This window comes from Chlorocebus sabaeus, chromosome 9 (assembly GCF_047675955.1).
Source record: "Chlorocebus sabaeus isolate Y175 chromosome 9, mChlSab1.0.hap1, whole genome shotgun sequence".
Classification (NCBI taxonomy): Eukaryota; Metazoa; Chordata; class Mammalia; order Primates; family Cercopithecidae; genus Chlorocebus; species Chlorocebus sabaeus.
In genome coordinates this window covers 99,282,469-99,305,150 of record NC_132912.1, presented here as the reverse complement: position 1 = coordinate 99,305,150, position 22,682 = coordinate 99,282,469, and the positions used below count along the sequence as shown (strand labels likewise).

The 22,682-nt window shown below is 37.4% G+C and overlaps 1 protein-coding gene and 1 pseudogene across 1 annotated transcript in view; one reads left to right on the top strand and one right to left on the bottom strand.

The window, feature by feature from the left end:
- The window catches only part of TM9SF3 (transmembrane 9 superfamily member 3), a 71,833-nt gene that overhangs the window by 24,049 nt on the left and 25,102 nt on the right, over window positions 1-22,682 (top strand). The window contains exons 4-9 of the mRNA XM_007963695.3: window positions 2,799-2,959; window positions 5,201-5,278; window positions 11,627-11,758; window positions 13,362-13,528; window positions 16,780-16,874; window positions 20,555-20,685. Of these exons, the coding sequence (XP_007961886.1) occupies window positions 2,799-2,959; window positions 5,201-5,278; window positions 11,627-11,758; window positions 13,362-13,528; window positions 16,780-16,874; window positions 20,555-20,685 (764 nt within the window). The remainder of the gene's footprint in view (window positions 1-2,798; window positions 2,960-5,200; window positions 5,279-11,626; window positions 11,759-13,361; window positions 13,529-16,779; window positions 16,875-20,554; window positions 20,686-22,682) is intronic.
- LOC103216320 (nucleophosmin pseudogene) lies at window positions 4,020-4,757 on the bottom strand (annotated as a pseudogene).

Genomic DNA, 22,682 nt, shown 5'->3' with positions numbered 1-22,682 from the left:
CCTGAGCAGCAGGGACTACAGGTGCACACCACCACGCCTGGCTCTGTGTGTGTGTGTGTGTGTGTGTGTGTGTGTGTGTGTGTTTGTAGAGACAAGGTGTCTTGCTTTATTACCTAAACTAATCTCGAACTTCTGGCTTCAAGCAATCCTCTTGCCTCAGCCTCCTAAAGTTCTGGGATTATAAGCATACGCCATCATGCTTTAGATTTTTTCAGTCATAGCTGTGGGGCTCGTTAGCAACAGTGGCAACTGCTTTCCTGTGTTAAATTTATTATATAGCCCTGGGGTTTTAGAATATGCCCTGTTTGGGGAAATACTTTTGGATGTTCTTGAATGTCTGAACCATGGGGAATCCTTGTCAGGAAAAAAAAAAACTTTGTATCTGACTTTTCATGGGGTAAAGGTTTCAGAGTCTTTTAAAAGCCTCTTAGAGAGTAGCTTCTTACTTGATATAATTATGTCTTTACCCCCAAAGTCTGGTTTTCAGAGTAGATAGGTAAATAAACCTTTATGAAATTCATTTTTGTCTGGGCACGGTGGCTCATGCCTATAATCCCAGCACTTTGGGAGGTCAAGGCGGGTGGATCACTTGGGGCCAGGATTTCGAGACCACCATGGCCAGCCTGGCGAAACCCTGTCTCTACTAAAAATACAAAAAATTTAGCTGTGCATGGCGGTGCACACCGATAGTCCCAGCTACTTCGGAGGCCAAGGCACAAGAATTGCTTGAACCCAGCGGGTGGAGGTTGCAGTGAGCCAAGATTGCACCCTTGCATTCTATCCAGCCTGGGCAACAGAGTGATACTGTGTCTCAAAAAGATAATAATAATAATAATTAATTATTAGAAGGATTTCATGCTGGGTGTGTTGGCTCATGTGTGTAATACTAGCACTTTGAGAAGCCAAGGCCAGGAGTTTAAGACTAGCCTGGGCAGCATAACGAGTTTCATCTCTACAAAAAATAAAACATTTACCCAGGCGTGGTGGCACTTGCCTGTAGTCCTAACTACTCTGGAGGCTGAGGTGGGAGGATTGTTTGAGCCCAGGAGTTTGAGACTGCGGTGAGGTATGATTGTGTCACTACACTGCAGCCTGGGTGACAGAGTGAGACCTTGTTTCAATAAAAAATAAAGATAAAAGAAGGATTTCATTATCCCCCTACAGTCCCAAGTAAAACAAAACTATACTTCTTGAATTTGTACCAGTTAGAATCACTGTGGTTAATAAATAATATTTTATAAGAAATGATTATGTTTTTCCTTAATACTCACTAAAGCATAGGGGGAAGGCCCTAAGGAGTAGCTTGTAGAGCATAAAGCTATTGGGAACTGTTTAGGCTTGGGTGGGGAGCAATGGACAAATAACTGGCAGTCTGAGGGCATGAGAGATGTATCTGCAGCTACCACCTATAATATTTCCCTAACATTGTGGATCTTTTTTTTTCCAATATCCCAAATTATGATTGAAGTGATAATTTTAAACTGCATCCTTATTGCCATTTATTTTCAGCGTTCCTTTTATTTTGCTGATTTCCCAGGCACAGATCCAGTAGTTGAGGTATGAAAAGGAGACATGTGCCGGGCGTGGTGGCTCATGCCTGTAATCCCAGCACTTTGGGAGGCCGAGGCGGGTGGATCACGAGGTCAGGAGATCGAGACCATCCTGGCTAACAAGGTGAAACCCTGTCTCTACTGAAAACGCAAAAAAAAAAAAATTAGGCGGGCGCCTGTAGTCCCAGCTACTCGGGAGGGTGAGGCAGGAGAATGGTGTGAACCCGGGAGGCGGAGCTTGCAGTGTGCCGAGATCGCGCCACTGCACTCCAGCCTGGGCGACTGAGCCAGACTCCGTCTCAAAAAAAAAAAAGAAAAGGAGACATGTTAAGTTTTGGTGCTATATATACATGTGTACATCTTACTGGGAATGGGTAGATCATAGGTTATTAGAGAAAGTACTAGACTAGGGATCTGGAAACCTTGATTTTAATTTTGGTTTGACCACTAGTAGCTGGGTAACCTTGGCAGATGGTGATGTAAGCACTTCCCTGAAATTTTGAGATATTAGGGAGTTGTATTAGTCCATTCTAACACCACTATAAAGAAGTACTTAAGACTATGTAATTTAAAAAGAAAAGAGGTTTAATTGGCTCAAGGCTCTGCAGGCTATAATGGAAGCATAGCGGCATCTGCTCGGCTTCTGGGGAGAACTCAGGAAACTTACAATCATGGCAGAAGGTGAAGGGGAAGCCAAGAGTGACCAGGAGTAGGAGGGAGAGAGGACGGAGATGCCACATGCTTTTAAACATTAGATCCCAGGAGAACTCACTATCGCAATGACAGCACCAAGTAGGGGTGGTGTCAAACCATGAGAAGATGCGCCTGTGATTTAATCACCTCCCACCAGGCTCCACCTCCAGCACTGGGGATTACATTTCAGCATGAGATTTGAGTGGGGTGCAGATCCAAACCCTATCAGTAGTATACATATATAAGGTGATAATTGTTACAATGAAAATGATACTAATGACAAAGCATGAACTTTGGGAATCAGATTAGTGTTTGGTTATGCTGAGTTGTTTATCACTTTTTCACTGTAGTATGACCATGACGTGTGTTTGCTGAGTAGTTAATGAAGAGTAGAAGTCCAGTTTGCACTTTTGCCTTATTCTAACCATGAAGAATAATGGTAATATTGCTTTTTTATTAAGAAAGAAAAAAAAAAAACGTAATGAGCCTTTAGCTTCTAGGATATTTTAAATATTAAGTGGTATTACCTTGCATCAAGTGTTTTTTCTTTTTTAGGTATTGTTGGTGAGGCTGATGAAAATGGAGAAGATTACTATCTTTGGACCTACAAAAAACTTGAAATAGGTTTTAATGGAAATCGAATTGTTGATGTTAATCTAACTAGTGAAGGAAAGGTGAAACTGGTTCCGAATACTAAAATCCAGATGTCATATTCAGTAAGTATTCAAATAGTTTCATGTAGGAAGTAGTGTTTGTGACCTAATGTCAACAATTTGTGGCTTTGAGCTTTAGTAGATGAATATGTAGCTTGAAATGGGATGCAACAGAATATTATTAAAACTATATTTTCTCAGTGTATCTAAGTAAGCCTCCTAAAAGCAAATTGAGGATTTGCTTCAGGTCTCTAGTATTAGATACCAGTTATGCCTTTGCAGGACCTAAACCTTTTGGTACAGCCAAGTTTACTGTTGTAACTGGGTAATTAGACTAACCCAGTCATGTATTTTTATGGTTATGTTTTTAGATTGCAGTACTTCATGTTGTTTCCCTTTCCTTTTTAATGTTGCAGATAGAAGTGATGCTGTATTGAAAGTTGCTGGATAGATACAGTTTATCATGGTTTGCTCTGTCAGTTGGAATAATATACTCCTGCACAGTGAGAGCTTGTCAGAGCTTTTTAGCAACTGTCAGGCTATTTCTGTTCTCTTAGGCTTAAAAATAGTGGAAATGAGAGAGAAATTCAGTGTAGATAGACTTTCTGCCAGTTATTGCCTCGTAACTGGAATGAGTCCATTGCTAGTAGTCAATTTTGAAAGTTTTTCAAGTTTTGTGCATATGTACCTGATGCAAATAATCCTTGTATAACTGAACTTAATGAAGAAATTTTATAGTTGTAATTAAAGTAATGCAGTCTAAAAATAAAGATGTACAGAATCTTTTTTTTTACTATTACTCGTTCAAATATTTATTGAGCAGCTAAAGAGATACACAGGTGATCCAGAACATGGTCAGAGGTGAGGCAAATGCACAAGTAATAGAAAGCAAAGGGCAAGGTTCACTGAATCACAGCAGTCAGAAGAAAGTGCTTTAGGGAACCAAGAGTGAGATTGTTTCCCGCCTGAAGAGGCATCCGTGGCAAATCAGAAAAGGGGATTGAGATTAAAATAGAAGACTTCACTCTGGATTGTTGATGATACTCCGTATGGACTCTATTTGTTTCTCCTTTTCCTTTCTCACCATCGTTGGGCTTAATTTACCAGTAGTGCCCAGGACTGTTCAATGCACTTTTTCTATACTTGCATGCATTTTTACTTTAATGTCTTCTACAGAACTAGGTCCTTTTCGTGTTTTAGGAGGTTTTTTTTCCTGTTTTTGAAGGATTTTTGTCCTTTTGATCTTGGTGTTGATGATTTTGAGTCTTTTCCATTCTGATTTGACTTTTGTGCATTTTTGGCTGGATTGTCTTGTGTAGATTTCTTCACTGGTGCTTTTTCTTCAATTTCCCCATCATCAAAATCATTGTCATAATCATCCTCATCAACAGCAAGTTTTACTTTTTTCTGTAGAACCTTGCTACCACCTCCAGGGACAGATCGCTTTCCAGATACCCTTAAGAGTTTCACATCCTCCTCCTCTTCATCTTCTGACTCTGCATCTTCCTCCACAGCTACTAAGTGCTGTCCACTAATATGCACTGGCCCTGAACCGCACTTCAACCATAAGAGCACTGGTGGTGTGATTTCAAAGGTCCCAAGGGAAACTGTTGGCAGTACAGACATTTTCAAAGTCGCCAGTGTTACTTTAATTGGACTGCCTTTGTAATTCATTGCCTCTGCTTCAACAATGTGCAGTCCTTTGCACCAGCCCCTAAACTGACTGTTCTTAAAGATAATTGATGCTCATTTTCATCATTATCCACCTTAAAGTGATAATCTTTGTTGGCCTTTAGTTCACAACCGAAAAGATAGTTTTGGGGCCTCAGGGACACATGTCTGTGTCCATCGAATCTTCCATGGGGTGGCAGCACACAGGTGGGAGAGAAGGCAGACAGAGATAAATGACTTCTTCTCAAGAGAACAGCTGCGCAGGAGAGAATCACACCAGGCAGATGTACAGATTCTTATTTTAATTGATTTAGACACTTGTGATATGAGCTTATACTAATTCAGTTCACATCACATTTATCAGGTCATAATATGTAAGTCAATGAAAGTAAACAGTCCTTGAAAACTGAAATGACCCTTCTAAGGAAAGTTGTTAAGTTTTGTCAATAAACAGAAAAGTTGATTAGTTTTATCATAACTGTTTCCATTTCTCATGTTGTAAGTAACTTTCCTCCATTTCTCTAGTGAATTTTAATTCTTGGTATGTGTAAATAGTTCTGTATTTTGCTCAGAGTTCTGTCATCAGATTATTTGTTTACTGGCCTTTATTTTCAAATGAAAAATTTTTTTCAGGTAAAATGGAAAAAGTCAGATGTAAAATTTGAAGATCGATTTGACAAATACCTTGATCCGTCCTTTTTCCAACATCGGGTAGGTAAATAGTGTAATTTAAGACGTTGAATATGTACACCAATTCGTTTAACAAACATTGAGCATCTGTCATTTGCAGGGCACTGTGTTGAGGATGGTGGATTAAAATATTTAGCTAATAGTGATTTAAAGCATGAGCTTGAAATCGTAAGGGTGATAGGGAGTTTTAGAGGAGCAATAAAAAAACTTCCTTCTTTGTGCTTGTGGTTTAAACCAATTAAGAGATATACGAAGAAGAATATAACATATGGGAAGCCAAAATATCACTAATAAGGTGAATATTAGGTGACTGCGTTGCAGAATGGATAGCGCATTGGACTTCTAATAGGGTGAGTAGTGGAGAATGTGGCTTATATCTGTGATCAAGTGGGCTTCTTACTACTGAAACTCAGAATTAGACTTAACACACTCAGAGTATATTGTAGGTTTCCCTACATGGGCACTTGCCCTTATACAACTTACGGTGTGAGAAAGAACAGAATGTGTGCATCAGAAGGAGGTAATGAGAGAGTGGATTGAGATCAGGAATTTTTGCTTGTGGAAATCCATCCATGTAGAAAGAAACATCAAGAATGGGAAGAAATGCCCCCCGCCCCCACTTCTCCCAGCCCCCACTGACAGATACTCGCTGAATTTTAGTTCATGAAGCCAGTGACATTAGTGTTGGTTTTGTACAGGTAGTTTTGATTCTTTATAGCAAAAATCACACTTTGTTTTGGTGGTTTCCTCCTCAAGGATGGAGATAAAAAGACAGGGCATAAGAGGATATATCTGTTCTTCTGACTTTCTTCCTGAATTGCTGCTGCTTTGTTTTGATCTAATCTTTTGGACTAGAATTTTAAAGTTTATTAATCACCTATTTTTGAGATGGTCCATAAGTTTTCGTTGTCTCAGATTTACATATTACTGTTAGGTTCCATTCTTAGACTCTACTGGAACCTATCCCTATTTCTGATCTTCCTCAGAGTTCAAAGATTTTAACAATTAAGCTATTTGGGATTTAGTCTTTTTGAGACAGAGTCTTGCTCTGTCCCCTGGGCTGGAGTGCAGTGGCATGATCTCATCTCACTGCAATGTCGGCCTCCTGGGTTCAAGCGATTCTCCTGCCCCAGCCTCCCGAGTAGCTGGGATTACAGGCACGCACTACCACTCCTGGCTAATTTTTGTATTTTTTTAGTAGAGATGGGGTTTCACCGTGTTAGTCAGGCTGGTCTTGAGCTCCTGACCTCAAATGATCCACCTGCCTTGGCCTCCCAAAGTGCTGACATTACAGGTGTGAGCCACTGCGCCCTGCCTGGACTGTTTTTACTGAAGGATTTAGCATACTACTCTTGGAGCTAAAATTTTCTCCCCTGCCTCAATCCCCACCTCAACTCCACCTGCTATGTGTTCTCCTCAAGTATAATGCTCAGGCAATCCTGAGGGTATGGATGCAGATAATTTCAAGATTTAGATAACATTTGAGGATATGAAGGCTCTTAACTGGCACTCCCTACTGGAACTCTTAGGTCTGCCTTGTTTCTAGCCCCACTGGGCATTGACAACTTAGGGGAAAGACTGCCTTTTAGTATTTTCACTATAGAGCAGTATACTGTATTTATTATTTCAACACATATTAGTTGAGCACCTGCTATCTGCCAAGCACTGTATTAGGTAAGTAGGGATACATTAGAAAATAAAGGCAAAGATTTATACCCTCTAGGAACTTATGTTTTAGTCGAGGAGATGTGAAATAAATAAATACAATAAGTAAAACACACTGTATTCAAAGAGAAGTGTGTCAAAAAAGAAAAAGTAGACAGCAGAACAAGAGTACCGGGGGTTGGGTAAGTTACAGTTTTATATTCTGTAGTCAAGGTAAGCCTCTGAAATGGACTGTTGAGCAAAAGCTTGAAGGAGTTGAAGGAAATAAAAAATGTGGGTACAGCAATCCAGGTAAGAGGTAAAGTAACTCAGATCAGGGTGGTAGCAGGGTAGGTGATGAAAAGATGTTAGATTGTGAGTGTATTTTGAAGTTAAAGCCGGAGGCATTTCCTGATTGATAGGAAGGTGAAGAAGAGTTGAGACAAACTCTAGGGTTTTTAGTCTGAGTGGAGCTGACATCCCTGGAGCTGTATTTGGAGGAGATTTAGAGGGGAAGGTTAGGGTATGATTTGGGACATGTTAGTTTTGGTGTGTCTGTACGATATCCAAATGGAAATATTGACCTTCAAATTGGATATATCAGTCCTGGAGTTCAGGAGAGAGGTCTGGGCTAGTGATACAAATTTTGCAGTAATTGGCATATAGATCATATTTGTAGCTATGAGACTGAATGTAATAATTGGTAAGGAAGGGAAATGTAGGGAGAGAAGAGTACCAAGGACTAAGCCCTGGGTACAGTACTAAGAGTTTAGGAAGAACAGGGGAGTTCAGTTAAGGGCTTTGGGAGGAAAAAAAGAATGCATGGTGTTCTGAATGCCGAGAGAAGAAAGTATATCGTGGAAGATCAAGAGACGAGTCCTGAATTTTTGCTGATGGGTCAAGTAAGATGAGCACTGAAAAGTGACTGTTGGATTAACCTGGAGTCATTGGTGAACTTGACAACAATTTTGGTATAATGATGGGGCATTCAGATTCTGAACAGAGCTTCTGTAAGAGAGAATGGGAGGAGAGGAATTGGAGACAGCAAGTATGGACTTGTGAGGAGCTTGGCTGCTAAAGGGAGCAAAGAAATGGTGCAGTAGCCAGTGTAGAAAATGGAATTAGGAGATTTTTCTTTTTCTTTTTTTTAAGATGTAAGAAAAACATGAACTTTATATGCTGATGGGGTTCAGTGGAGGTTGCAAAACTGGCAGTGCAGGAGAAAAAAGAGAGAAATACTGCATCGTTTTCCTTAAGTAGAAGGAGAGGATATGATGTACAAGTATAGGGATTGCTTCTAATATGGTGACTAACAGCACAGGTAAAGGAGCTAGAGCTGAATTCAAACTCTGATGCTTTGCTGCATACTATTACCTTGGTTAAATGATTTGGTCCTTAAGCTTCTGTTCCCTTAATAGTGAAGCAAGGATTATAGTACCTTGCAGAGCTGTTGGAGAATTTCACGTTGATATAAAGCACCCAGTTCAGTGTTTGGCACATAGCAGGTAAGAGGTAGTATTGTTGGTATAGTTATTTATCTCCAGTTGTGTTCTAAAATTTATGACAAATTGAGGGTGCAGCTTCAGGATTAGTGACACTAGAGGGTGCTGGCATGCAGCAATTAGTAGGGTTAGTAAACCTCTTTGTGACATCAGGTTTCTTTATTTTTAAGAAGTATTTTCCCTGGTATAATAATTTCACAATTATACAACATCTCATAATTTTTAGAATAAAGGAATGTTATAAAATTTCAGGTTATTACTACATTATAATAGATTAGTATATATCTTAGATTAGAAAATAGCAGAGCTTTTGTTAGAAATTTCAACGTTTAATGTGTGTCTAATTAGTATAGTTACTAGTAATTATATAAAACTTTTATCTTAAAAAATTTGATAAATTGACTAAAAGAAGGTATGTGTCATTTTTCTTTCCCTTTCGAGCTTTTCTGGGTTAACATCTCAGGGTGGGAGCAAAATAAAATCTTTGGAAAATCATAGACTGCTTTTATGAACCTTAAATGATACTTTTACAATAAACTAGATTTATATAATCTTTTTTAGCAAACATTTCAAAAAACAATGCATTTCTTGATTCCTTTATAATTTCACTAGATTACTCAATAAATAAATTGTTGAATGAAGTAAGGAATAATCTTCTGAAGAGTCTCCTGTTTTTCAAGAAGAGCCGTAGAGTTTATCCCGTCCCTGAAATCTCAGGGTGGGTAGCAGAGCCAGGACTGCCCTTCAGCTTCATGCACATATTCAGCACGTTAGTCCAAGTTAACATATGTCCTAATCATACACAGCAATACATATGTATGTACCTGTAGAATTTTAGAGCAGGAGGATATCTATGAAGAACTGGAATATGTAGATAAGAGGTTTCATGGAGGGAAAGGTGCTTGTGTTGGAATATAAAGACTGGGTAGAATTTGCTAAGGGGAGTAGAAATAGATCCCATATGAGAAGAAATTATGAGAAAAATGCAGAGGTGGAAGTGAGTATGCTGTGCTTGTGGGTTCTTGAAGAGGAATAAGCCTTATTGGAATATAGCATATAATGGAAAGAAAAGTTGACTAGATAAGGTGAGATGGCCATATTACAGGGAGTATAGAATATTGGAGAAAGTAGCTTAGATTTGATATAAGAGAAATAGGGTATACAACTCTAAGTTTTATAATAGTGGAGTGATATATGAACATGCTTTGGAAAGATTTCCTTGATAGCTTTTTACAGGATAGATAGGAAGGGGAGAGACCAACAAACAGGCCAACTAGGAGGCCATTAGTGCTATCAAGGTATGAGGTGACGGCACGGGAATGAAGCAGAATGGATAGATACAGGTCATTTTGAAAAAAGAATGCTTAATAATACTTATGAAGAATTAAGGAGAAGGAAGAGCCAGAGATAATTGTAAAATTTCAAAGCCAGATGTTAGTACCATTAGCAGAAGTTAGAGAATCAGAAACAAGTATTATATGTGAGGTGGAAGATTATGAGTGTACTTTAGGGCAGTCTGAGTCTGACATTCCAGAAAGACATTCAAGTGGAAATTCCTGTAGTTAGCAAAAACCTGAAACATGAGGGTGAAAGAAGACTAGCGATTTGGGGTGGGATGGGAGGTGGGGGAGAGGGTGTTATCATCATCATTGGAATGCTGGTTAAAAGTTCTGAGAACCTAAAGAAGTCACAGCAGAGTACTAAGACTGGAGCTTTTGGAGAAGTTCACAAAGGATGGGAGGAGCCAGCATGGAAGATGAAAGAGGAGAAGCAGCAGTCAGTGAAGTAGGATGCTTTCCTGACAAGGAAAGGTCAGATGTGGCGGAGAGATCAAGGAGAGTGAGGCAGATAATTGGCTGCTGAATCTGTTTAGAAGTTCATTGCAGGCCTTTGAGAGAAATTTTGTGGGACAAAAGTGAGATTGTATTGTGTTTTGGAGGAAGTGAGGGAAGAACTGGAACATGTCTCCTTTGAAAAGTATTGACATTGAAAGGATCGGGAGGTGAGAAGATGAAAAGAATGAGGGACAAAAGATGAAGCAAACACTTCAGAAGAGAATAATAGCAATAACAATAACTTTTAGATTTTATTTAGTGTTTATGATGTGCTAGGCTTACCTTTGTTGTTTAAACTTTATGACAACCCCAGGGAGTAGACATCATTGTAGATAAGGACCTTTGGAGATTGCTGATGCTGGTGAAAGGTGGAGGGGTTGGGATGCAAAATGAGAGGAGAAAAAAACACCTCAAAATGTGGATGTGGAAAGATTGTATCATGATGGATAGTAGAAGACAGAATTAGCTTCAAGGGAAGGCAGGAGAAAGGATGGTATTGGGGCCTTGAAGAGAGGAGAGAAATTTGGGCACTATCCCTAAAGATCTTTTGGGAATTAAAATGTAAATAAAGAAATAACTGGGCAGTGCCACAGACCTAGTTCAAATCAGATGTGCCACATTTTGAGTAGTACCTTGTGACTATGAACCAGAGTCTAGATGTAATATTGTAACAAATGTGTGGATAAAATCAAAGCCAAGTGCTTCAAGAACATTGAGGAACTAAAGGATGCCTCAATATTCTATGTAACATGGGTTTGGAAAGGGCTGCATAATGATGGTGATAGGGTGAGGATGAACTAACCTGGAGCAAGTGAAGCAAATCATTCAGAATGGTGACCTAAGTCCATGGCAGCCAACTATAATGGTTTAGTCTTAGTATTTTAAGGAGGTTTTCAGATTGTTCAATTAGAGAGAAGGCACCTAACATTTACTGAGCATCTAAGGTGCCATGCTTTATATATACATTATTAAACCCCACAAAACAATGACAAGATAAGTATTATCTCCTCCATTTTCCAGATGAGAAAACTGCAGTCACATAGCCAGAAATTGGCTATGTTTAACTCCAGAGCCCATGTTTTTTCCATATAATGCTGAATAGTATAGGCTATGTGGCCAATTGTACTTTTTTTTAACAATAATTTTGATTTTGAAAATTTATATAAATGGTAGCTTGTTTTCAACATACAGGAGCTTATTGTAAAGAAAGCCAATTCCCTTAGCATAATAAATACTCATCCTCAAAGTGTCTTAAATTTGGATTTTTGTCTAAAAGATTTAATTAAAGACTTTTTTTTCTTTGCATTAACATCCAGTTGTCCTTGTGGAACCTATGAATTTTGGGCTGATATTGCAGGTTGGTAACATTTTATTTTCTGTTATTTTAGATTCATTGGTTTTCAATTTTCAATTCCTTCATGATGGTGATCTTCTTGGTGGGCTTAGTTTCAATGATTTTAATGAGAACATTAAGAAAAGATTATGCTCGATACAGCAAAGAGGAAGAAATGGATGATATGGTGAGTAAACATTTACATTGTATTTGTTAAAACATTTTAACTGAGTGTTAAGTTTTAAATGTTGGAAGGTAGGTCATAATTTCTTATCGGAAGTCTTGGGGCCGGATGAGTTTCCAGAATTTAGGATTTTTAGAGTTAAGAAAGATGTAAAATGCCCAGTGTGCTCTGTAACCATACCCTGTAATCACATAATATTATTATTTTTTTCAGCAAAACATACGAACATTCACCCGAAGTGGGATAAATAAATAGTGTAACCTCTTGTTAGTTCAAGCCAAGTTTTGCCACCAAGTAAGAGTATGTCAAACCTAAGAAACAAACTATTAGTTCTTAGAACTCTTTATTTCAGAATTGCATCTAGGAGGATGTAGACCTGTATTAGTAACTTTCTAATACTGTTAAATATTGCTTAAAATTCAGGGAATGGGTAGAAGGATTAATTTATGTTTAGTTTAGTGGGTTCAGAGGAAAGATTTGTTTTCTAAGTTCTTTCACTAGGTTAGAGAACAAAAAGCGTGTTACATGGAGTGCTAGCTAATGGACATTCCATATAGGTAAACTGTATCATTAAATAGGAAATTTGTCTTAAGAGACAGGCTGGAGTGTAGTGGTGTGATCATAGCTCACTGTAACTTCAAACTCAAGAGCTCAAGTGATCGTGCCGCCTCAGCCTCCTGAGTAGCTAGGACTACAGGAACAAGCCCCCACCCCTGGCTATTTTTTTATTTATTGTAGAGATAATTTCACTATGCTGCCCAGGTTGGTCCTGAGCTCCTGGCCTCAAGCAATCCTCCAGCGTTGGCCTCCCAAAGTGCTGGGATTATAGGTGTGAGCCACTGTGCCTGGCTTGGGAAATAGTTTAAAATTTTAAATTTTAATATACTAGGGTATATTGTGAAGTATCAAAGGGTTGATAAAGCATTTGGTGCCTCTTAACTGTATCTGATTAGGATACACCACAACAGATTACCTTGAGGGACTGCTCTTCCTTAGTAAATATTGTTTTAGAAGCAAGCTGTGTTAGAAACTGTTTAAGGAGCACTTGCTTACTAAGGTTGCAAAGTAAAAATTGAATTCTTTTTAAAAAATTGCTATATAGACTCTTAAATAAAAACATTCATATCGCATATTTCCCCCATATGTTTTCTTAGATTCTAGGTGCTAAAGGACATTTCTGCATTCTTAAGGCATCTAGTACTGGTTTTGATACTCTTCTCTTTCACTGTCCACCTAGCCCCTGATTGTATATGAGGTACAGCTATGAGGTGAATGGCAAGAATAGTGTCTGATAGTGACATTAAGAGAGCCAGTGCACTGTTCTCCCAATTTGACCATTTCTTTTTGTTACTAAACCTTTTCTTTTTCCATTATTTGAGATTCTATGAGCACAACCAGAAGTCAACTTCCTGAACCTCAGCATTTTAACATTGTTATTAAGGCAGTGATCATTTTAAGTTTGGAATATATTTTCTCAATATTTTGAATTTCTTTAAGTAGCTATAAATTTGGAGGGAGGAAACTTACAACTGTGATTTTTACCTATTTACTATGTTTTAGTTTGATTCTGAATGATTTGCTTTTCTCTGTATATATTTGTATATAGGATAGAGACCTAGGAGATGAATATGGATGGAAACAGGTGCATGGAGATGTATTTAGACCATCAAGTCACCCACTGATATTTTCCTCTCTCATTGGTTCTGGATGTCAGATATTTGCTGTGTCTCTCATCGTTATTATTGTTGCAATGATAGAAGATTTATATACTGAGTAAGTGCCTACACTTAACTTTATTATGTCTTTATTCTTGAATAGTTTTAATACTGGAATCTTTTAAGTCCATCATAATTAAATTGTTACTTATTTCCTTTATCTTACAATTTATGATAAACATCATAAATGCAGACAGACAAATTAAATAATGAACAGTAATCTGTATTTTTCTGTTACATGCCAAAACTTACTAGCATTACTGAACATTGTGGTTTGTTATAAAGGTTATATGTTCCATTAAAGATACAAACAGAGGTTACTTTCAATTCATAGCTGTTTGACAAAGTAAATAGGCATTTTTTTTTAAAGTTGAAGATCCAATTAGAGCTTCATCAGAAGTACAAGAATTTCAGTTACTAAGTTACTTCATATTTACCTTGAGAACTGGAAAACATCAGAGTAGAAGAAAACACTGTAAATAATAGTAAAAAGTGATTAAAAAGTCACGTAAGGTTAGAAAAATAATTGATGACTTCTTTAGAAAAGAACTCCTGGTTCAGTATGCATCCTATCTTGACACGATTTTTGGTAGTTCTTTCTTTGCAAACAAAACCATTTGTAAGAAATTCTCAATTTTAGGTCTTTGAATTATGTGAAGAAGTTATACATTCACAGAAGCTCTCAGGTCCCTATTCAGTGCTCAAAGCCACAACCTCTATGAAGCAAACACATTCTGGTGCCTTGGTGGTAGCGATTATAATTCAGGCATTTCAGGTGCTGCCTCATGAAGTCCTCAATCAGAATGACACTTTTCTCTAGTTATATTTCATGCCTCTACTTTAGTTCATAATGCATTCTTTCCTCTATATGCCTGGCATTTGGTGGGCAAGCAATAAATCCTTGCTGAAAGAATGGCTCTTTAGTTGCATATTAAATATTTAACTGTGTACTAAATATTTGTTTCCTCTGCTAGATAGTAAGTTCCTTGAGAGTAAAGATCAGGTCATAACTTACCTTTGAATTCTCAAAGTACTTACTTAAGGAGCTTTGCATGTGGAAGGTATTCAGTCAATGCTTGTTGAACTGAAATGAATATGTGTTAACCAACAAAGCTATTTCTCTGTAGTGTTGGTTGTATTTCTTTAATATAACCTTTTTAATTCATTTACCACATGAGCTTTAAAATAACCCAAATCTAAACTTCAGAGTTCTGGTGAGTAGTTCATATTTTTGGGTATAATGTATTTCAGATAAACTGGACCCTAAATACAAGAAAACATTTCAAATCTACCAAGAAGTCGTGCTTTACATTAAACACTGGATTAAGTTAATCACTATTGAATTGACACTGGCTGTACTGTCACAGTCTTATGAGCCACTAGAAGATAATCTCTTCTAGAATCCAAGTTTTTGCCGCTTCCTTTTCAAAATGTTAGTGTTACAATTTGGCAACTCATTTTTTTTTTTTTAATGCAGAAGCTCTTCTACTTAGAGACCTTCAACTTTTATAAATAAGAAACCACTCACTAATGTATAATATTAGCAGGCAAGTCATGCATTGTTATTTTAGCCTATAATTACTGTAAGTGGTTGTTCTGTGTTGTGTTTATTTGAAGTGAATGTAATTCATTACTTATATAAGAACTAAAGCATTAAGGATTTATTATTATATAATAGTGGCCAACTTACTGAGGTTTCACTTTAGGTGTTTCATGCACATTTGATCCCTTAATCTTCACGTCAACCCTGTGAAGGAACTATTCTATTTCTATTCTACAGACCAGGAAACTAAAGCTCAGAGAAATAATCTGAGATCAATGAGCACCCTTTATTAGTAAAGAGTGTTAGTGAGCTGGGATTGGAAGCTAGGCAATCTTGATTATTCCAGAACTCTTTTCTTAATTTGCTATGTTACGGAAATGAAAATAGAGATAATAATACAAAGTGGTGAGAAAATGAAAAATTTGCACACAAAATTGGGATAAATCACTTGAATAGGAATGATTCTAGAGGATAAAGAGCAGATAATGTAACATAAAAATTACTTTGCCTCTGTGGTCACTATAGCAATCAGAGGAAAACTATTTTGAGGGTATAAGGTAGAGGATCAGTATCAATGTGGGTGCCTGTTATAGTGTGATATTGAGAAGGCATAGAGTTTGAGAAGGTGAGTAAGTTTGTTAGTGCTGCTACTGCTGTAGCTACTCTGAAACTTTTCAGCGGAGAGTGGTAAGGCTGTGGCAGGTGTAGGCTAAACACTTTTTCAGGTGTTCCCCTTGTCCCATCTTAGAGAGATGAATAAGGAGGACTGTTACCTCCCTCAGCAGATTTTTCAGTGTAGATAAAAATGGTTTATTTGAGGGACACGGGGAGGGAATGCCCATAGAATATTTGTGAACAAAGAAATAGACTTTTAAAAATAGACTTTTTAAAAATCGTATGTCTGATTTTAATTTTTAAATTTTTACTTTTTTTTTTTTTTTTTTTTTGAGGTGGAGTCTTGCTCTGTCATCCAGGAGGGAGAGCAGTGATGCGCTCTTGGCTTGCTACCACCTCTGCCTCCCAGGTTCAAGCAGTTCTCCTGCCTCAGCCTCTTTGAGTAGCTGGAATTACAGGCACCTGCCACCACACATGGCTAATTTTTGTATTTTTAGTTGAGGCGGGGTTGTGCCATGTTGGCCAGGCTGGTTTCAAACTCCTGACCTCATGTGATCTGCCTACCTTGGTCTTCCAAAGTGCTGGGATTACAGCTGTAAGCCACTGTGCCTGGCCTAAAACTCATTTTCAGCAGTATGAGGGAAACAGAGAAAGTCTCAGTGTTATTCCATCTAAAATAATAGTATTTAATATAGATGATACTACTATTTTATTTCTGTTTGCAGGCAAGAATCATAAGCAGTTGAATTAAGTTATGAAACAGACGATTCTAGTCATTTTTTTTTAACAGATGAACATCTTGTTCCATATTATAGGGTTGGTTTACAGGGTCACAGAACAGTTTTAGTGTCAGCTTCTAGTATTTTTGCCAAATAAATGTGAAATACTTGCTTAGAATATATCAAAACATTTAACTGCGGTTAAAAAAATTAGCATCAGCCAGGTTTCATGTAAATGCAGTTTTAACTACAAATTCATTCACTATAGAGAATCTTTTGAGTTTTATTTGTAGTCCAGGTTGTGATATTTTTGTGTTTCTGTTAAAGTTATCTTTGAAATTAAACTAATGTTAATATAATAGACTGTATGATGTTTTCTTTAAATTGTTGGTCTTAATTTATCTTTTTTTTTTTTTTTTTTTGCCTTTTTAGGAGGGGATCAATGCTCAGTACAGCCATATTTGTCTATGCTGCTACGTCTCCAGTGAATGGTTATTTTGGAGGAAGTCTGTATGCTAGACAAGGAGGTAAACTTAGGAATTCTCATTTCATGTTGTTAATTATAGATGCTAATATTTTACTATGAGATTTTGTCGGTTCGTTTGTTTTGAGAGAGTCTTACTCCATCTCCCAGGCTGGAGTGCAGTGGCGCAATCTCTGCTCACCGCAACCTCCATCTCCTGGGTTCAAGCAATTCTCATGCCTCAGCCTCCTGAGTAGCTTGGAATTACAGGTGTGTGCCACCATGCCCAGCTAATTTTTGTATTTTCAGTAGAGACGAGATTTCACCATGGTAGTCAGGCTGCTATGAAACTCCTGACCTCAAGTGATTCGGCCTCCCAAAGTGCCTGGTCTACTGTGAGGTATTTAAAATTTAAAATGGGCAGAACAGCCATTGTAAAATTCTTTGTTATCTCATTTCACATAATTTCTACCAAACCTATTGTGTGTTCTATCTTGCTTTTGTGGAATTCTCGCATTTTATTTCCTAAAATTATGAATAATTAGTAGATAATCTCCTTTGTGCACCATGTAATTTGCCCTGATGAACGTGTAGGAGAGTGCATTTAAGTTATTGATACTATTTGCTTTGAGGTGCCTGGCTCTAGATGTGCTCCATGTGATGCATCTACACAGAAAAAAAGCTTTATAGATGAGTATAAAGGCGTGTGTAATGGCCTGTGGGTAAAGTTTCTGGACAATGTAAAGAGAATAGGAAGGAAAGTTATGTATTTCTGTTGACTGTTAGTGTTTATCAAAGGACCCTTTGCAAATATTTTTGCTATTCTTTGTCACAGTCTTTTGCTAAGAGCACTTTGTCTTAAATATCCTATTGCTCCTTTAATACTATTACCTGAAATTGATGGAACTAATAACACGATAGCACAAGGATACTGCTCCTTGGTGTTTTTTTCTGCAATGGCATTCAGGGGTCTTTAAATTCCCTTGTATTCCCTGCAGTAGTCTGAGGTCAGAAAAGTACAAAAATTGGTAGATTTGCATATTTTAGTTTATGAATGAAGTGGTATTGAAATACCTTAAAATTATATTTCGTTTTCCACAGCCCATCTTAAGCAGTGTCAGTAATAGGGGATCCTGCCTTCTTTTCGTAGACTGGGCACACTTATAGGAAATCAGAGCGTAGGATTATTTAAAATTCTCTCAGGATATCTTGGTTTACCATTGCTTTTTTATTAATCTTCTTGACTTAATGTGACCTGTACCTTCAGTATAGATAATTATTTGGATTGACTGAGGGAGTATCATTATGGGTTCCTGACTATTTTAGGTAGATGTTCAGTCTCTAAATTCAACTGGTGGGTATGGGAAATGAGTCCTATCATAAAAGACCACATCCTAAGGAAATAAGGACGCATGAGGCAACTTTTACTTTGAATTTGACCTGGAAACTAGTTAGGCTAAAATTTTAGTTTATGACTCTCAAAATAGTCTCCACAGCAGAAACAGATTTATTTAAAACAGGAAATTTATTTAAAGTTGGACATAAATTTGTTTTTAGTCTGATTACAAGTTAAGAACACCCAGCCCAACTTTCCTTTACTACACTTATTCTTGAAAGCTGACAGAGTTCAGGCTCAGGTCTAGGAATATTAAGTCTTACAAAATATAATCTAAAGATTATGTTCTAATTGGTAGTGTCCTGGGGAGATCTGATAGTGTCCTGATATTTTGTCTGATCAAGCCTCAAAAACTTTTAATGTAGAGGTCAACCCAGGGAATCAAGAATTTTTCAGAGTTATCTCAGGATTTGAACTACAGTGAAGCTCAAGGTCTTCACACTGTCCTCAGTGCACTATAGTGCTATAATCTAGTTTGAAGCCAGTGGTATCCAGGACCTTAGCCAGAGACTTCAAGGGTTTGGAGAGCAGTAGAAAGCCCAGCAATGCAGATACTTGGGCTACTGATTGTACCCAGTGGAATGTGTATGGGATTATTTTTGACTGTTAGAAGGAAAGGGAGAAATAGAGAGTTGGATAAGGAGTTTTGTTTATTTGTTTATTTTATTTTATTTTTATTTTTTGCAATGGAGTTTCGCTCTTGTCTCCCAGGCTGGAGTGCAATGGCACGATCTCAGCTCACTGCAACCTCCATCTCCTGGGTTCAGGCGATTCTCTTGCCTCAGCCTGCTCAGTAGTTAGCATTACAGGCGTGTGTCACCATGCCCAGCTAATTTTTGTGTTTTTAGTAGAGACAGGGTTTCACCACGTTGGCCAGGCTGGTCTCCAACTCCTGACCTCAGGTGATTCGCTCACCTCAGCCTCCCAAAGTGCTGGGTTTATAGGCATGAGCCACTACGCCTGGCCACAGTTTTATTGATACATGTCTGAATCTGAGAAGATAGTGGAAAAAATGCTAGAAAGGTGTTGGAATTAAATAGAATAATACTTTAATTAATCACCACCTTTTTGTGTTGTTCAAATGCTGGATATCAGTTAGAAAGGAGAAGTTCTTGAAACTTACCCAGAAAAGAAATGAAACAGGAGAGAAAGCTCAGAATTAAGGAGTTTTTCTGGAGGAACGTTACGATTTTAGGTAATAATTCTGTAACAGATGTTTTAAAAGAACTTTATATAGCAGAAAACTAAAGTTAGGGTATTGCTTATTTTTCTATGGTACTTTCTATTTGGGTCCCTGTTGCCTATTATTGAGTTGAATTTTGATAGTGATTCAGTGTTTCTAAGCTGTTTGAAGATATTTTCTACCAGTTTTACACTCTGCTGTATTAATTAGAAAGACAGCTCCCTGTTGCTCTTCTGGTCTGTATGAGCACAATTGAAGAATTTTTTTTTTATTGCGTAGTCAAAAAATTTGTTTCCTTGATTATTTGAATAATAGAAGCTCAATGTCTAGAATTTTGGCAATACACAGAGGTACAGAGAAACAGTAAAACTTATAAATCTGTAGTTCTGATTGCTGGGAGAGAGCTTATGAAACACATTGTTTTTTTTTCTTTTCAAACATAGAAATGCTCTTAAGTACATATTTATTTTAGAGCTAAGAACAAACTTAGAGACTATTTAGAGTTTTTTATTTTTTATTTCACGTTTAATTTTTTTTTTTCCCTGTCTTAGGGTGCTGAAAAATCATAAGTGGGTTTCTGGTGAAGTTCTTTTTTTTTTTGACTCGCTGGTTTTTAGACTTTTTTCTTCTTTTTAAAGCAGTATAACCCGCTTTTCAAATGAAAGCTTACATGAAACTCTAGTGTGTAAAACTGTTGAAAACGTAATTGTTCTGGTTGAAGCATGGGTAAGGGGATCTGGGATTTTTCTTCACCGGTGACTTCATGGGCATGCCAAGAAGCTCCAGAACTCCAAGGAATAGTTTAAAAGCCCCTTTCTCTTTTTTTTTTTTGGTCAGTTTATTTTAAACCAATAATAAAAACCCCTTTCTTGGCCAACTTGTAGCCTAGAGAGATAGAGTGGCTTATGAAAGTTCACAGCAGTTCAGTGGCAGAGTCAAGATAAAACGTCGGAATATTTACTGCAGGTCATTGCTCTTTTCCAGTGCACCCACTTCAGAAGCTGTGATTTCACTATACATACTTGAAAAGCTGTGGTATTTGTTAGCTATTGTTTTGAAACAGTTATTAAGATGTTAAATTTCATGATCTTTATATTAAAATTTCAAACAAATAATTTGGTACTAAATAATTATATTAAACTCTCATAGTTTCCTTTCTTTTCAGGAAGGAGATGGATAAAGCAGATGTTTATTGGGGCATTCCTTATCCCAGCTATGGTGTGTGGCACTGCCTTCTTCATCAATTTCATAGCCATTTATTACCATGCTTCAAGAGCCATTCCTTTTGGAACAATGGTGAGTTGCTTGAATCTTACTTTTAAAATGAAAAAGTATACACATTCTAACTGAGACCTACTGTCCCTCCAACATACGTCTTATTAGATGTTTTGATAGTTTCAGTCAGTTCCTACCCAGTCCTGGAAAGTTAGATGAGGAAAATACTATTGTTGTTAGCCTCCATAAAATTTTGGTTAAGTTTAAACCTATAGTTGGCTTTTTATTTTTTCTTGATTCTGTAAGCCAGTAAAGTGAAAGGCTGACTTTAAAAGAGAGCACTGGCCAGGCGCGGTGGCTCACGCCTGTAATCCCAGCACTTTGGGAGGCCAAGGCGGGCAGATCATGAGGTCAGGAGATCGAGATCATCCTGGCTAACACAGTGAAACCCTGTCCTTACTAAAAATACAAAAAAAATTAACTGGGCGTGATGGTGGGCGCCTGTGGTCCCAGCTACTCAGGAGGCTGAGGCAGGAGAATGGCATGCACCCAGGTGCAGTTTGCAGTGGAAGTTGCAGTGAGCCGAGATCGCGCCACTACACTCCAGCCTGGGTGACAGAGCCAGACTACATCTCAAAAAACAAACAAACAAACAAACCTCACTAAGCATTTATGTCAATAATATACGTTGCTATAGATGTTAAAATGTGTTCACATATCTTACCTGTAAGCACAGGCTTGGAAATGCTTTGAATTATTTAAATATATTACAACTAGAACACATAAAATGAGTTAACCCACAGTCTCCCAAATCTTGGTGTTACCGTTTTACTAGAAACAGAATTTTAGGCCTAGACTAGAGTGAAGGCTTAATGTACACTTGTGTATACATATTCATACATCTGTATGCCAATGCAAGTTGCAGGGTGGTTACTGCTTTTAACAGAGGCCCAATAACTTAGTCACGGTCATACAGACAGTTAATGGTAGAACTGCCACTAGAGCCCACAATCTCTGTTTTAATCTTGTTTGGGTTTTCTTTCTATTAAATGGGAGGTAACAAAGAGTTTCACAAAAATTTCAGGTGACTTTGTTTTATAGTCCAATTTTTTTCAAAGACACATTGAATATTATACATTTTTATTAAATCTTTAATACCTTTTAGTTAGGAATATTTTGAAACTTGCTTCAAAATGGAAATGTTTTTTTCAAGCCAAAGTAAGTGATAATGGTCAGAAAAGGGAAAAGTAATTAATTATATCAGACCGGGAAAGAATTTGCTTTATGGTAGTTGCAGGCCATCAGAAAATACATAGAGTGAGTCAAATTACTTCTCAGAGATCATCTGCTGAATTGGTTATTTTCATAGTGCTTTAAAAATTAAAATTCTGATTCTGTTAAAATTTTTATCAGAAAGTTTTGAATTTGGTATTGGTGAAAATGGTATTTCAAAGTTACTTTGTCTCGCTAAAATTGTAAATTTTTACCACTTTGTAAATGGAGTTTTAAATGTTAATATTCAGTGTAATTTGCCTTTAGATAATTTAATAATTACAAATTATTAGAATATAATATTTAAAGTCTGTGCTGAACCAGAGAAGATTTATAAAATTGATCTTTAGTGAATAAAAAGACTAACTGTTGGTACTTGGCAGGCTCCTACAATATTATGTTCTTAATTTGCATTCTAATGAAGGAATACTGGGGGAAGGGCATTCCCCTGGCCTCATGTTTTAACCCGATGTGTGCTTGAGGGTCTCCTTTTCTCCGCTTAAGAGTGTGAAAACGAGTTTTGAACATGAACTTGAAGAACTTGAGGTGAATGTTTCACCCAGCTTTTCATTAAGTACTTGAACTACTTAAGTTTGTGGTTTTAGTTGTTTTGACTTGTTGACATTCTGAAGGAAATGGTTACATATTCTTATAAACTCAGTGATTCTCAACCCTGGGCACACATTAGAATCACTTGGGGATTTAAAAATTTTAATGCTCAGGGCTTTCTTTTAAGCTAATTAGTCTGTCCTGCTTTAAACCCAATCTGTAGTGTTTACCTGATTCCAGTTCCTGGGATCTGGGGA